Source organism: Physeter macrocephalus, chromosome 7, assembly GCF_002837175.3.
Source record: "Physeter macrocephalus isolate SW-GA chromosome 7, ASM283717v5, whole genome shotgun sequence".
Lineage (NCBI taxonomy): Eukaryota > Metazoa > Chordata > Mammalia > Artiodactyla > Physeteridae > Physeter > Physeter macrocephalus.
In genome coordinates this window covers 30289913-30304661 of record NC_041220.1, presented here as the reverse complement: position 1 = coordinate 30304661, position 14749 = coordinate 30289913, and the positions used below count along the sequence as shown (strand labels likewise).

The 14749-nt window shown below is 40.3% G+C and overlaps 1 protein-coding gene across 2 annotated transcripts in view; it reads left to right on the top strand.

Moving 5' to 3' along the window:
* The window catches only part of NR3C2 (nuclear receptor subfamily 3 group C member 2), a 384333-nt gene that overhangs the window by 182454 nt on the left and 187130 nt on the right, over positions 1-14749 (top strand). Inside the window, exon 3 of one of the 2 annotated variants that reach the window (XM_028491751.2) lies at positions 388-539. In XM_028491751.2, coding sequence (XP_028347552.1) covers positions 388-539 — 152 coding nt within the window. The remainder of the gene's footprint in view (positions 1-387; positions 540-14749) is intronic. The other variant, XM_024126638.3, reaches the window with a different exon arrangement.

Below are 14749 nucleotides of genomic sequence, written 5' to 3'. Positions count from 1 at the left end.
AATCTGAGTCCGAGTGAAGAGAGTTGAGAAGTATTGTAATAGCCCTTTGATGCCAAAGATACTTCCGTGATGACTCAGCTCAAGGTTTCTCTCCTCCCTGTTCACCTAGAATGCAAATAATATTTTTTGGTAAACGTTCTCAAAAACAGGAAAAGGAAGAGAAAAGTTTATATGGGATTATTTATGATTTCTTAGTACGGAGAAGAGAATTCTTGATACATTACTCCCCTCATAGGGTTTTGCCTTCATTTCCTAAGTCACTCAGGATGGGACCATATTGAATTCATTGATGGAACCAAGATGTTTGACAGATATTGAGCTAAGCTGTACAGCATGTCAAATGTGCCACTACACTGTAGTTATTTAAATCTTGATTTCTTTCCCCAGCTCTACTTTACGAAGTGTTTCCACTGGATCCTCAAGACCTTCCAAAATATGTTTGGTGTGTGGGGATGAGGCTTCAGGATGTCACTATGGTGTAGTGACCTGTGGCAGCTGCAAAGTGTTCTTCAAAAGAGCAGTGGAAGGTAAATGTTCATGTGGGTGTTCCTTTTACACATTTTCTTTCCTGGTGTGTAGTTTACTTGCAAGGTTAACTCGATAGCATTATTGGGAAATAATTCAAATATGTCCTTAGTTTTGGAAGTAATCTGTCCTTAGTTTTGGATGTAATCTCTCAGTGATAAATAGTAATACTGCCTTGTCTAAAAACCACTTGGAGATTCTCCACAGAGCAATATTTAATGGCCAAAATTCTAAATTGTGGTTTAAGAGCAACCAGTCAGAAAGACTGGTTGTTTTGGTTGTTGGTTTGTCTCAGGATTTTTTTTTCACTTAGACTTATCACAATCATTCTGTGTCACCGTAAGTTTAATTTGCATGATCAGAAAGAGCGTTTTACAGCACGTCTGCCTTGTCTATGTTTCTGTATAAATATATGTGTTTGTGGCAAGTTAAAACGTTGATAATCAGGATCGTGTGTGTAATTTAAGTTGTGTTCCTTACAGAATAATGTCATTTAACAGCTGCTTGAGATTCCAGGTCCCCGTTTGAGTCCTACCTTTGTTCCTCCTGAAAGTTTCCAAACCAGTACATTAAATGAAAAATTGGACTGAGATTCGTTAAGATTATGTAGTCTAGCTTTTGCTTCTGTCCAAGTAATTGTACTTCCTAAGGAGAAATGGTCTTTTTGTTTGTTTCTGCCTTTCTCCAGCTTCCCTTCCAAGCAATTAATTAACATCAGGCTTAGGCCTGATGGTTTGATTAATGTTAACTACGATGACTGGTCAAAGTGTAGAATTTTTTGCTATCAGGCGAAGTGTTGTGTAATTGACACTTATTCTCACTAAGGAGTTCAGCATTAAGGTTCCTGCAGGTGTATTTCTCAGGACATTTTTCTGAGAGATGAATTGGTGTTTCAGAGACTTAAGCATAAATGACTTGAATGTTTGTTTTGCCGAGGACCACAAGGAAATGTCCTTAGTTCTGGGATTAAAAAAAAAAAAGCTGACCAAGTAGTTATTTCTGTGCTTCTGAGGTTGAGTCTGCCTTATTTAATTGATAGTACATGATTTTACATGATTTACACTATTAATTATTTAATAGTCCCCAAACGCAGCATTGAATTGGTAATAGGAGCTCCATATTTCTTTCTCGGGGTATGAGCTCTTGGTTACAGGTGACAGAAAATTCAACACAAACTGGCTTCAGCACCAATGGAAATTCATTGGCCCGCATAACTGGAAAGTCCTCGTGTGGGCATGGCTTTGGGCAAGCCGAATATATTTATATATTTTGGATCTTAAGCCAGGTCATTGGCATTCAATCTCATTCTCTCCATCGCTTGACTTTGCTCTGGCTCTGTTCTCATGCAGTTTCTCTCGTGAGAAGAAAAGAGGTTTTCTGTTCCCAGGGGTTGTTATAAAAGCCCCCGGGCTTCCCTGGTGGCGCAGTGGTTGAGAGTCTGCCTGCCGATGCAGGGGACACGGGTTTGTGCCCCGGTCCGGGAAGATCCCACATGCCGCGGAGCGGCTGGGCCCGTGAGCCGTGGCCGCTGAGCCTGTGGCCCCGTGAGCCGTCGCCGCTGAGCCTGCGCGTCTGGAGCCTGTGCTCCGTGACGGGAGAGGCCCCAACAGTGAGAGGCCCGCGTACCGCAAAAAAAAAAAAAAAAAAAAAAAAAAAAAAAAAAAGCCCCCAATTGAATCTCCATAGACTGAACTTGACTCACGTTGGCCCCCTCCAGACCAGTCACCGTGGCTGGGGGAGCAGTGGTCTGATAGGCTGGTCCTGGCTGGAGTCGGCCAACCTGAACAGCCTAGACCAACTGTGTGAATGAGCATTTCCCGGAGAAGAAGGTGGGTCCTGTTACCAGAAGGCTGATTTCCAGAAAACGGGGGAAAGAAGTATGTATAGTACTGAAAGCAATTTAATGTTTTAAGATTGTCTTCCCCGCCACCCTCCCTCTTCTTTCTTTCCTTAACTCTATGATTGACTCAGTAGAAGATAAGTAGGTAAGATACACCTCCGGCATCTTCTAATGCCGCTTTATACCTTCCAACATAAGGGCTCCCCTCCTAGGCTCACTAACCGGTGAACAAAGGTGATAAGTAAAAATAAAGCAGTGAGAGAAGGACATTTAGAGAGGGTGCCTCTGTGTGGCCCTACCTATGGGTCATCATTCACATCAGAACCCGTGTTATGGCTCTTATAAAATCTGCCCTTCTCTGCAAAAAACGGTTTTCTAGATGTTTTTGTTGTTTTAAGTAGTTTCTCTGGAAGTAGCTGAGGAAAGAATTGTTTTTGAGACTGAGGTACATATAAACATGGACAAACCTAAATGTCTGTACGTCTTTTTCTTTCATTGAAAAGCTGATCAGTAATGGATCATGAACCTTGACAAGTGCCTTTTAAGACTTTTATTAATATAGCTTATTTCCTGTTTATTTGGGAATTAGAATTTTAGCACCCACCTGTGTGAAACAAGGCTGTAAATTTTAAATATAAACTTCATGAGAGTAATGACTTGGTTTTTTTTTTTTTTTTTTTTTGTGGTATGTGGGCCTCCCTCTGTTGCGGCCTCTCCCGTTGCGGAGCACAGGCTCCGGACGCACAGGCTCAGCGGCCATGGCTCACGGGCCCAGCCGCTCCGTGCTGTGGCCTCTCCCGTTGCGGAGCACAGGCTCCGGACGCACAGGCTCAGCGGCCATGGCTCACGGGCCCAGCCGCTCCGCGGCATGTGGGATCCTCCCAGACCGGGGCGCGAACCCGTGTCTCCTGCATCGGCAGGCGGACGCGCAACCACTGCGCCACCAGGGAAGCCCTTTTTTTTTTTTTATGACTTGTTTTTGTTTTGTAATTTGTATTTGCTTACTGTTTTATCAAGTGTGTTTGTGTGAAAGAAATAGGACTATCTCTGTATCAGAACTTTTTGATTGAATAAGAAATTATTTTAAAAATATTTTATGTAATTAGAGGCACTAATTTCACAAAATTTTGGTGTATGGATGTTATTTTTATTCCCCTTTTACAGATGAAGAAATTTGGGATCAGACCCAATTAATCTATTTGGAATCATAAGGCCAAACTTAGACCCATATTGAAGTCTTATGACTCCAAACCTAGACCCAACCTAAGGCCTCATAAATCTAAATCTCATAATCTATTCTTTCCATTTTCCATAATTCTCAAGTTCATAAAAATCCTGCTCTATATGTCATTGTTTATGCCTGCTCGGTAATAATGAGGGCAGTGATGTTAACATTGAGAAGACAGTGTGGTACCCTTAATGTGTGTCTCTGCATGTGTGTCACTGTGTGTGTACATACACACACATATACAAACATGTATGTGTGTTTTTATATATGAATATTTACTAAGGTGGTTTTCTGGTTTTAACCTTAAGCTCCTCCTTGGATTACGTCTACAGAGGCTTCTAAGCAGCTGCAGGTAGGGGAGTCCTTTAAAATCGGAAGGAACTAACAACATCAGGGTGAACTGGAAATGACCACTAGAGAGAGGACAGGGGGAAAATCACAGCAGTCAGAGCTTCAAACCTGTTGGCTTCAGGCTTTTATGCCCTAGAGCACCCCACTCCAATGCTTGGTCTGATAGTGTAGTGGTGACTATATAGGGAGACTGCACATCATTTGTTTTAAGTGTATATTATGTTCTCTGTGTCCTATCTAATGGGGTGTATAGATGTGCTTATTTCTTCTTCTTAAACATTTAATATAAACACACTTAGACGTCTCATCCAGAATACCTTTTTTTTCAATAATGTCGGTTTAGAGCCGTATTACTGTACCTTACAATGGAAGCTTATCGTTTTATTTTTAAATTTGAATTGCTTATTTGCCTTGAAGGTTTGTCAGGGCCTTTCTGTCTTAAGAAAAAGAATAAGCCTATATGCACACGCGCATGCACACATACACATATATATTTTTGAAGCTGGGTTCTCCCCAGGGGTGGAAAGTGGACTGGCTTTAGGGTCAGAAGACTTGGTTTAATTTCCAGCTCTGCCATGCACTAGGTGTAAGATTATGGCAAGTTATTTAACTTACTTGGGCGTCAGTTTCTTTATATATAAATGGAAATGGTAGTATTGCCTTACCCGTTGCTATGAAAAATTACATGAAAGCAAAATGTCTTTGCAGATTTTATAAATCGTAAAGTGGCATCAAAATATTAGACCTTGACTTTAGGAACAACTGCTGAAGTTCTTTGGCCACGTCTGTACACAGAGATCATGTAAATGATTCGGTAACGTTGTACTGTTAGGCCTTCATTTTTTCTTCATTACATCTTCCTGTTTCCCGTAGTACATTATTTTGCCCATAGCACTGCCCTTTGAGGTTGTAAGATCCTTCTAGACTAGCAGTTCTCAAAGTTTCAGAGGTTGTCGGCGTCAGGGGTGAGGGGGTAGAAGGCCTGTCGACATTTCCTTGAGGGACTTTTCCACATTCTCCATCGTGGACTGAACCACCAAGATTGATTCCCGTAACGAACCTTCCTAGCTGACTCTGGCACCCACCTTTGGGAGTTGCACGGTAGAGAAAATATTGAGAGATGCCAACTGGACTTTTAGCTCCCCTGTTCAATGTCTTTAGGGCAGGACAGGGTCTTATCTCTAGAACCTAGCAACACCGCAGATCTTTAGTAGCCACTAAATAAATGTTTGAATGTACATATCAGTGTACCTGTGTGGCGTAAGAGCATTCCAGGTTAATGACTTCCCCCTCAAACCAGTAAATTAGCAACGAAACTGGCCCAAGAATTTACACAGGCCTTTTGATGTCTAATCCGCAACTTCTAATTCTAGTCTGAGTTTTCACTATCTCAGTCTCTTTCCAACTGTAAATTCCCATTGGTTTCATCTTGTGTGTATTTTACTTTGTGATCCCTCAATGAACAGAGCTGACTACATTCAGCAGGCTGTTTTATAACCTAATTTCCTTTCTGGCTATTCAGTATACAGCAGTATCTGGAAGACACAGCCACCACACATCACTGAAGAGTTCCAGGGCTGTGAAAGAAGAGGAGAGCTCACTATAATGTAAAGTCAGCTGGATTTATATTTTTGTAAGCAGACCTGTTAGGCTAAAGAGTCCATATCTTGGTATGGCCAGCCAAATCGTGTGATGTCTACTTCGACACTCAGACATTTCCCTTAAGTAAGAGACTTATAAATCTATTTCCTGAAATGAAACGGCTTTAAAAGGTCTAACTGTAGGTTAATCTCAGGAGTCCTCAAATAGGCAGCATTTAAGGTCCCCAAACCTGGATACATGCACCTCATTCCTTTCACGTGTACTTCACAGCATATAGGTGCGAAATCTTTCAATTCATAGACTGATTATCCTGTGGGGGAAAATGTTTTTAAGGACATGTAATGGTCGACTAATAGTTAATTTTCTTCGCTTTTCTAAACTGAATGAGTAAACCGAACAGGTCCAGAGGAAAGTGTGTCTCACCATGTCATGGGCTCATGTTATCCCCATCAATGCTGTGTGTGCTCTTGAGCAAGAGGGACCAACAGGCAAGAGTGTGAGTAAATGTGAGGTCTGGGGGGCTGGATGATGGACCGTGCAATTATGCCGCAAAACAGAGCATTTAAATTGAATGGACACAAGCTAGATCAGGATGGTCTTACGTAGTAATTGAAACATAGCTATCCCCTTGTAATTGGCAATATAAAATTAAGGAAATGATAAAACAAGGAAATAACACCTGCTTATTAGATGTCTTCAGGTCACGATGTGTGTGATGCAGCCCTCCGTGTCCTTGTGTGCCACGTACAGGAAGCTAATGTACATCAGAGGGCATCGTCCCTCCTACAAAACTGCTGAGTCAGAGATAGGAAACCAAGGACTCTTCTGGCTTACAGTTTTCTCACGAAACACTTTAAAGATTAAGTCTTCTTTTCCCTTTACCAAAAATTGGGAACGAGGTAACCTGATTCTTTCCAACTACATAAGCGCTTAAATAAATACCTACCCAGTAGATCATATCTCGGATTTTTATGAACACTCCATTCCTCCTTATGTAAACCCAAGGCTTTTGTGTTAATTGCAAATGTTTGCCCAGATTTTTTTATACCCCTTCAGTTGGTTGCCATGGGAACATACAGAGCCATGATATTTAGGCCAATCTGGAAGGTCAAGGAAGCTTCTTAAAGAATTGACCCCAAAACTGAATCTTGAAAAATTAGGATTGGCAATGCTGAGGGCGAGTATGGACAGGCTGTCTGCCAGGACACCAAAAGCAATTTCGTGTTACCTCTATGGACGTGTGAGATGCAAGGAGATAGAAGTGGAGGCTGATGTGCAGATTGGGTCCAGGTCCTGGAGTCTAAGGAGGGGCCTGAATTTATCCTTGGGCGAAACAGAACCTCTGAATGTTTTCATACAGCAGAATGGTAAGCTCAGGTTCACATTTAATATCTGGCTGTAGGGAGGTATGCTTATTTAAAGAGAGACAGTTCCGGTGGCTCTTTTAAGTCATTTCGGTGAGAGATGACCAGAGATAGAACTAGACCAGCAGCGTTAGGGATAAGAGGAGGGGACAGCTAACAAGACTATCTGGGAAGTAACACTGGTGGGTCTGTATTGGAGGTAAGGAAGCAAAGATCTGGGATGTTTCCACAGGCTTGGCTGCTGGTGCCCTTTGCTGAGACTGGGGACACTGGAGTGGGAGCAGCTTTGGGGGCATGGGAGGCAAAGGTCATTCATTCACCAAACATATTCAATATCCACTAAATGGCAGACACTCTTCTTGGCATACCTAGGGACTTCCTGGATGAAGAAAGTGAACAAAACATACAAAGATCCTTGCCATGGTGGAGATTACGTTCTAGTGAGAGGTGGTGGAGAGATTAAACATACTAAATGAGTTATTTGTGTAACATGAAAAGTTGATAGGTGCTCTGGAAAACAAGCTCTGCCAGGATAAAGGGGGTTGGAATGAAATTCCTTTTAGGACAATGAATTTGAAATGTCCATAGAACATTCAGATGTATCTAGCAGGAAGTTGGATGTATGATTCTAAAGCTTGGGGAATAGGGAAAGATCGAAAGTAACTATTTTAGAATCATCATCCATGAAAGTAGATGCATTTGCCCAAGAAATGGGTATTTAGAGAGACAAGGAATAAGCCAAGGTTAGAACCTTAGAGAGCATAAAGCTAGGACATTGTGTGTATGTATATATGTGTGTGTGTGTGTGTTACACATGTGTGAATAATTTCTCTCTCTCTCTCCTCCAAGTTGTACACAGAAAAGTCTTAGTTACTTGGTTTCTGGTTCTTCCAAGTTTAGATGAACTTCGGACATTATTGCATCTGTGGAACTTTCAATCCCAGTTTTTGCTCTTTATTCATCATTAATCTTGATTTTCTTTTAATCTTAGCCAGTCCATAGCCCACCACCAGACATGGTAGCGAGGAAATTTGATTTGCTTACCCGGACAGAGATAATGTCACACATGTAGCAGATGCTCAAGCCACATTTGTTGATCGATAACTATTTAAGTATATGTATGGGGTTCCCCCTTGTTTCTGTCACTGTTTCTCTGAGGTCAAAACTATGTTGAAGTGATTTATTAGAAAATGATTTGGAGTAGGGACATGTAGGCCAAAAGTAAATTAGTGTTATCCAAAGAGAGCTTCTTGTTGCTTAAAATTTTAAACGAAGGTGCACTTCACGTGGCAAATTTGAAAAGTATAAATTAGAAGCACAGTAAGTAATTTTCAGGTATTCCCCGTGTCTGTGCCTCTGTTTGCAGCTCATCTTGTTCCAGAAGAGAATCCAAAGCAACTCACAGCTTTCCATGAGGTAAAATGAAATTTCTCATAAGTGAAATGAAAAACAGGACAAAGGTAAGACGAGAGCAAGAAAGAGAACATAGAGCCAGGAAAGGGGATGGTATAGAGAAATATGCCCTTTGGCCTTGGCAGACACCGGTTACCTACTTGACTTTCTAGGCCCCAGCCCACAGACATTGGTGAGTCACCTGATGTACGATGTTCTTAACCACTAGATTAGGGAATTGCCTGTTTAGAAGAAAATTTTCATGAGCTCCTTTGGTTGTAATGTGCCTGTGCTTTTCATGTGAATTATAACCTGAAATTTAAAAAAGTAACTCTCCCATTGGTATTAACGGGATTGTTTGGTTTAGCTTAAGGAGCAGTGCGAGAAACATGCTTTATTCTGTCAACCACCTTCTCCTATAATCATCGCTGTTATTTATGGAGCAGTTACTCCATGCTAGGCAGGCACTGTGCCAAGTACTCCCATGTTTTATCTCATTTTTTCCTCATAACTGCCATCTTAAAGCTGAAAGTTTTTGTGAGTTTTGCAAGGCAATATCTTTAAACCTGAACCCTCTAAGCAATTGTTGTAACAAGGAAAACAGTGACTACTTTTCTTTAACAAGGCTTAATGGTATGATCCTTCCACTCTTAAAATTAATAGCAATAGCAATAAACGTTTGAGTACTTATCTTGTGCACATTATCCTAAGAACTTTATTGTGTTTTATCATTTTAATCCTCATGATAATCCTATGAAATAGGTCCGATTATTCAATTATTATCTGTCCTCATGTTAGCAATCAGTCATCTGAGTCATGTAAGAATTGAGTTAGTCAGTCCAAGGTCACCAAGATCGAAGGAAGTAGCAGGGCGGGGATTTGAACCCGGGAAGTCCAGGCATTCTGACTCTGTATATTCAGCACATAAGCTCTACTGCCGTTCACAGAGTTATATCAGATCCCAACTATTTTTACCCCTCGAGAAGTAGGGCAACATCCCTGGCTTGAGAACACTTATGAAGAGCCCATTGTAATTTAACAGTTTTCCCGCTATACTCTAAATAATTAACTCCTAGCCATTACAAGTTGAAGCTCTCATTTGAATTTCTGTTGCCCTAATGGGAAAGAAATTGGGTAGTCTCTATTTCTTTCTTAAGGAATGAACTCCCTATTTTTAAAAATTACCATTACCATCCTAAAGTACATCTTTAACATCTTGATATTAATCTAAGGTTTGATGGAAATTTTTTATCTTCCTGTGTTTCATTTCCTATGTGTGATAAAAATGAGACAGAGCCTGTGAGGCTCAGAGAAGCATTGCGAGCAGGACCTTCTTCCTCCAAAGCTGAAAGCCCCAATCTCTTCAGCCCTGATGCCTGGCAGCTCAGAAACAGACCCGAGAGCCAGAGGACGCGGGGCTGCCCTCCCAGAACTTGTGCCCATGATGTCATTAGGATTGCACTGCTTACGTGATTCTGTCCCCTTGAGAATGATTTGACACCGAAAACGAAAATTGCTAAATTGATTGCAGTCAGTGCCAAAAACAGAGCCCTGGAAGATAGGGAGGATAAGGAGGCGTGTTTAGGCATTAAGGTGGAGGCGGGTAAAAGGGCCTGACTTAGGGTGGAATTGGTGCAACTGAACAGAAGGCCTGATTTGAGAGGTGAGAAGGAAGAACGGGCAAGACCTGCTGGTGGATTAGTTCTGGGGGATGATGGAGATTCTGATGGAGACTTGGGAGGAAACACTTTGAGAATGCAGAGGATGAGAGGAATTTAAAAACTGTTGAGAGGGACTTCCCTGGTGGTCCAGTGGTTGAGAATCCGCCTTCCAAGGCAGGGTGCGCGGGTTCGATCCCTGGTCGAGGAACTAAGATCCCACATGCCGCGGGGCGACTTAAGCCCGCGTGCTGCAACTACAGAGGCCACGCGCTCCGGAATCCACACGCCACAACGAGAGAGAAGTCCATGCACCGCAATGAAAGATCCCGCGTGCCACAACTAAGACCAGATGCAGCCAAATACATAAATAAATAAATATTTAAAAAAAAGAAACTTGAGATTGGGTCACCCAAAGAGATGAAGCAGTCTCTATGAAAAAGCAGAGAGTAAATTCTGAAAAAGTTCATTTTTTTTTAACCTGGATATATTTTCTGGCACATTTTAAAATAAAAGAAGTGTGTAAGTAGATATAAGGTAGTTTGGCAGATTGGCTTAGTTTTAGGCAACAGATGTCAGTGGCTGCTTTGGCTGTTTGGTGCAGAACATGGGAAGTTATGAAATGAAATTGAAAGCCTGGTGTAGGTGCTGGGCCCACAGCACCAATGAAACAGCCCCGCAGGGCATGATGGATCGTTGGGGAGACGTGTCATCATTACTGCCCGCGTTAGAGGTACTAAATGATGTTAGCAGCTCATGACACCGTAGGAAACCACAACATGAAGCAAATTTTTTTTTTTTTTTTACCATTTTAACAATTTTTAAGGGTACAGTTCAGTGGCATTAAGTACATTATTCTGCAACTATCACCACCATCCATCTCCAGAATTTTCTCACCTTCCCAAACTCCATACAAAAACTCCCCAATACCACTTCTCCCAGCCTTTGGGAACTATCATTCTACTTTTTATCTCTATAAATTTGACTATTCTAGGTATCTCATATAAATGGAATCATACAATATTTGTCCTTTTGTGTCCAGCTTATTTCTCTTAGCTTAACATCTTCAAGCTTCAGAAAAATTGTATAGCAAAAAAAAAAAGCACGTTTCAAGTCTCCAAAATTTTTGCTGTAATTTTTTTCTCTTTAAAGACAGACATATCCAACGTAGTGATTTTTTTCTTTTACCCTATTCCTTGGTATCTTCATTCACTGCCCATCCTGACCTCTTAGATCAGAAAGAGAGAAAGGCTGATGATGATTTCTGTAGAGATACGCAGATACCTGTAACACATACACACACAAGCACACACACACTTTTAGAGCTCTGCTCCACTTCACCCTGTCACCCAGTGATTGGCGTTCTGAGGAGAGGGGAAAACCTTGAAAGTCAGCAAGAAGACTCCAGAACCACTTGAAATGACCATGAAAGCATCTGTGCACATGCTCACATTCTCTTTCTCACACACCTCCCTCCAGTATCAGAGACTAAATCCACCTCTAGGTAAGAGCAGGTTGACACCAAGGAATGAAGCTCACCCATCTCAAGCAATGGAGCCTGTTTCCATTTGCCCTCAGGTTGGCCCTATTTGAAGCTCTTTCATCAATGCCAGTGCTTGGAATTTGTTGACTATAACATTACATTTACAAAAGCATCATCTTCCTGTCTGTGCTGTGTTGCTAATTAGCAGTGAACTCGTCTACCTCACAAAGCAAAACATGATCCCTGAGGAGGAGTGACAAATGTATTTTCTCCTTACAGGTATACGACTAAAGGCTCCATTAAATCACTGGTCTTTGACAACCTAATGCAGCTTTACAAAAAGGTTCTGTTGACTTTTCTAATGGTAGAACCACAAAATAAAGCAAATGAAATAAAACAAAAGATTAAAGAATCAAAATGTAGAGGGGCATCATAACTGTGAACAAGGAGTGAAAAGTCACTTGTAGCAAATAAGCTGAGGCATAGATGGGATGAGGTTTTTAGGAAGTTTAATGGACATTCACACTTACACATAGCACTACAGATGAGTCCAGACTCATTCAATTATATTTGTTTCAGAGGAATCAAAACTATATAATTTGGTGGGGGGTGGGGACATAAATGCCTCCTCCCCCTTCCTAGTCCCTCCTTTTATTTTATTTTCTTCTTCAATTTGGAAGGAAGAAGCAAGGCTAGAGTTTGGAGATTCACACCATCCTCTTAGAAGCCATACTGACCACTTAATGTTTTAGTGAAAGGCTCCTTGAATCTTATCCGGCAGTTTCAGCACTTACTGTGAGAGTGCTCCAGTAAGAAGCTGTATAATAAAGCATCACCAGCACAGATTCCAGAGTCATCTTTACGTTGAGGTAGAGCGTGAGTAGAGAGAGATTTGGCCCTGGGGTCAGACAACCTGGCCTTGGGTCCAGAATGACATTGCCCACTCTGAGACTTTGAGCAAATAATTGAAGTTTTGTTTTCTCTTCTGTGAGAAAATAAATCTTAAAAGTATCCTCCCTACCCATCTCTCAGAGTTAGGAGGATACACATTAGTATATGTATGTTGAAACTGCTTTAGAACTAATAAAGGGTTACTTTACAAATGCTACGTTTAAAAATGAATATTCCCCTTCTTAGGAAGTAATTGAATCAATAATTCAGGGTTCTCAATAAAATGTAGACTATTTAAATTCTAGCTACTTTCTGTATGTGCTAAATATTTGCCTTGAAGGAAAAAAAACAGTAAACATTAAAGAAAAGAGTATCTCACTTTAGGCAAGACTTAGAGGTTTGACTTCCTTGTTTAGGAAGGTTTAGGCGGGTCCACATTGTTCATGAGGTTTGCACCCAAGGGCCACATTTGGGAAACCTTTGTATATATTTAAGGCCAGGATTTAAATTTAATCTTCCTGAATACAGAATCGTAAAAAGAACAGAGACAGTTTTCATACTCATTCTACATCTTAAACAATTTGGGAGATCACAAGTACTTTTCACTTTCTTCTTCTTGTTTTAATTAACTGTACCAGGATTTCTAAAACATGCTGCATTCTCTTGCCCTCCCACTTGTGTTGAATGACTTAATTGGAAAACCAGTGCAGAATTAGTCTAAGTTGATTGTTTTTCATCTGGCCTGTACCATAGCATTTTCCCAGTTGAACCAGGCTCAGCAATTTGATATTGCTAGCATTACATAGGTACTAATTGTTCTGTTTTTTTACTATTCAATATGAACTGAAGTTACATTCAGAAAAAGATTGGGAATGAAGAGTATTAGTAGCCATTAATTAGAAATCTTAAATAAAAATCACTGTTTTTAAAGGAGAATAGTGGAGAAACTGTTATTGAAATGTCATTATTAAATGATAATAGATTTAAAAGGTCCTTCAAGCAACCTTTCAATATTTAAAAATAAATGTGCTTCTGACACATCTGATGAAGATTAAGATGTGTTTGAAGACCTTTAGTTGCGGTCATTGGCGATACTTAAAATTCAAAATATTTCTGTGACATCTCACAAATACTGAAATAGCTGACCTACACCTAATTTAACTAGCATTTCACAGAACAGAGCTGTGATCGTGACTAAGGTCAGATGTCAGTGAAACATGAAGCACTAGGTCCAGAACTTGGAGAATCAAGCTAGGATCAGGTGCTAAGAAGGCAATGAAGAGGCAAGGAACCAACAGGGCCAGAGCTGATGTCAGACAAAATAGTCATTGAAAATAGAAAGGAAAATGCCGTATGTGGGCCCACAGTGTAGACCCACAGTGTAGAAACCAGGCACATTCCTTCAATTCAGCCAGCATCTGTTGGATACTTACTATTACTAGACCCTAAGTGTGTGCTACAGTCCATTCCTATTAACAGAAGGGTATGGGAATCCCAGATACTTTAATTTATTCTAAGTAGTGCACCTTTTTAAAAAATCCTCTACTGTATCTTAAAAATTACCTGTAAAGCAAAACTAATCATATCGAGCCTTAGGAATTAACCTTGTCTTTTTTACTGCAGCAGTGCAAATTGTGCAAAAGTCAAGTGGAAGCAGGAAAGATTTCCCGTTTTACAAAGTTTCTCACTGTTGAACTCAATTTACTAGGCAGAAAATTGGTGTTTTCAGGTACTGATAGCTATTTCCTTTAATAGACTAAGTTGTAATTTATAGTCATGACCCACAGGGAGGGGATAGGAACAAAAAAATGAAATTATTTTAGTAGTGAAAATTAACCTCTACTGAGCCATTAACACATCCTTTGTAAAACAAGCCTGAAAATAAAAGCGATTTTTAAATTACTTGAAAAATCAAGCAAAATTGTCTTTCCTATAGTGAGGAGAGAATGTTAGAAGTATAACATAAAAGCGTGTTTTTCATTTATGTAAGAAAACAGAGTAGGCTGTCTCTTTTGTCTTTACCATAACTCACCATTACATAAGTACTAATTCTGCTTTTTTTTTTTTGCTCTCCGATATAATCTGAAATTACAACTTAAAAAAGAATAGTAATCTAAAAAGAGTATTCAATAGATGTTAATAAAAATCACTGTTTTTAAAAGAGAATAGATGGGGAAATAATTATATTAGTGTTTTTAGGTCTGAAATTCCTTCAATCAGCTTTCCCTTTAACATTTTAAAATTAACTGTACTCAACGTATCTGACTATGATCTTTTGAAGGTCATCAGTTGCTAGCTGGATTACAAGAAGAGTGTCATTTCAGATACTTGTGACTATGGTGCTTTCAATAAAGATTTTTAAAAAATCAACTCTATTAGGGCTTCCCTGGTGGCACAGTGGTTGAGAGTCTGCCT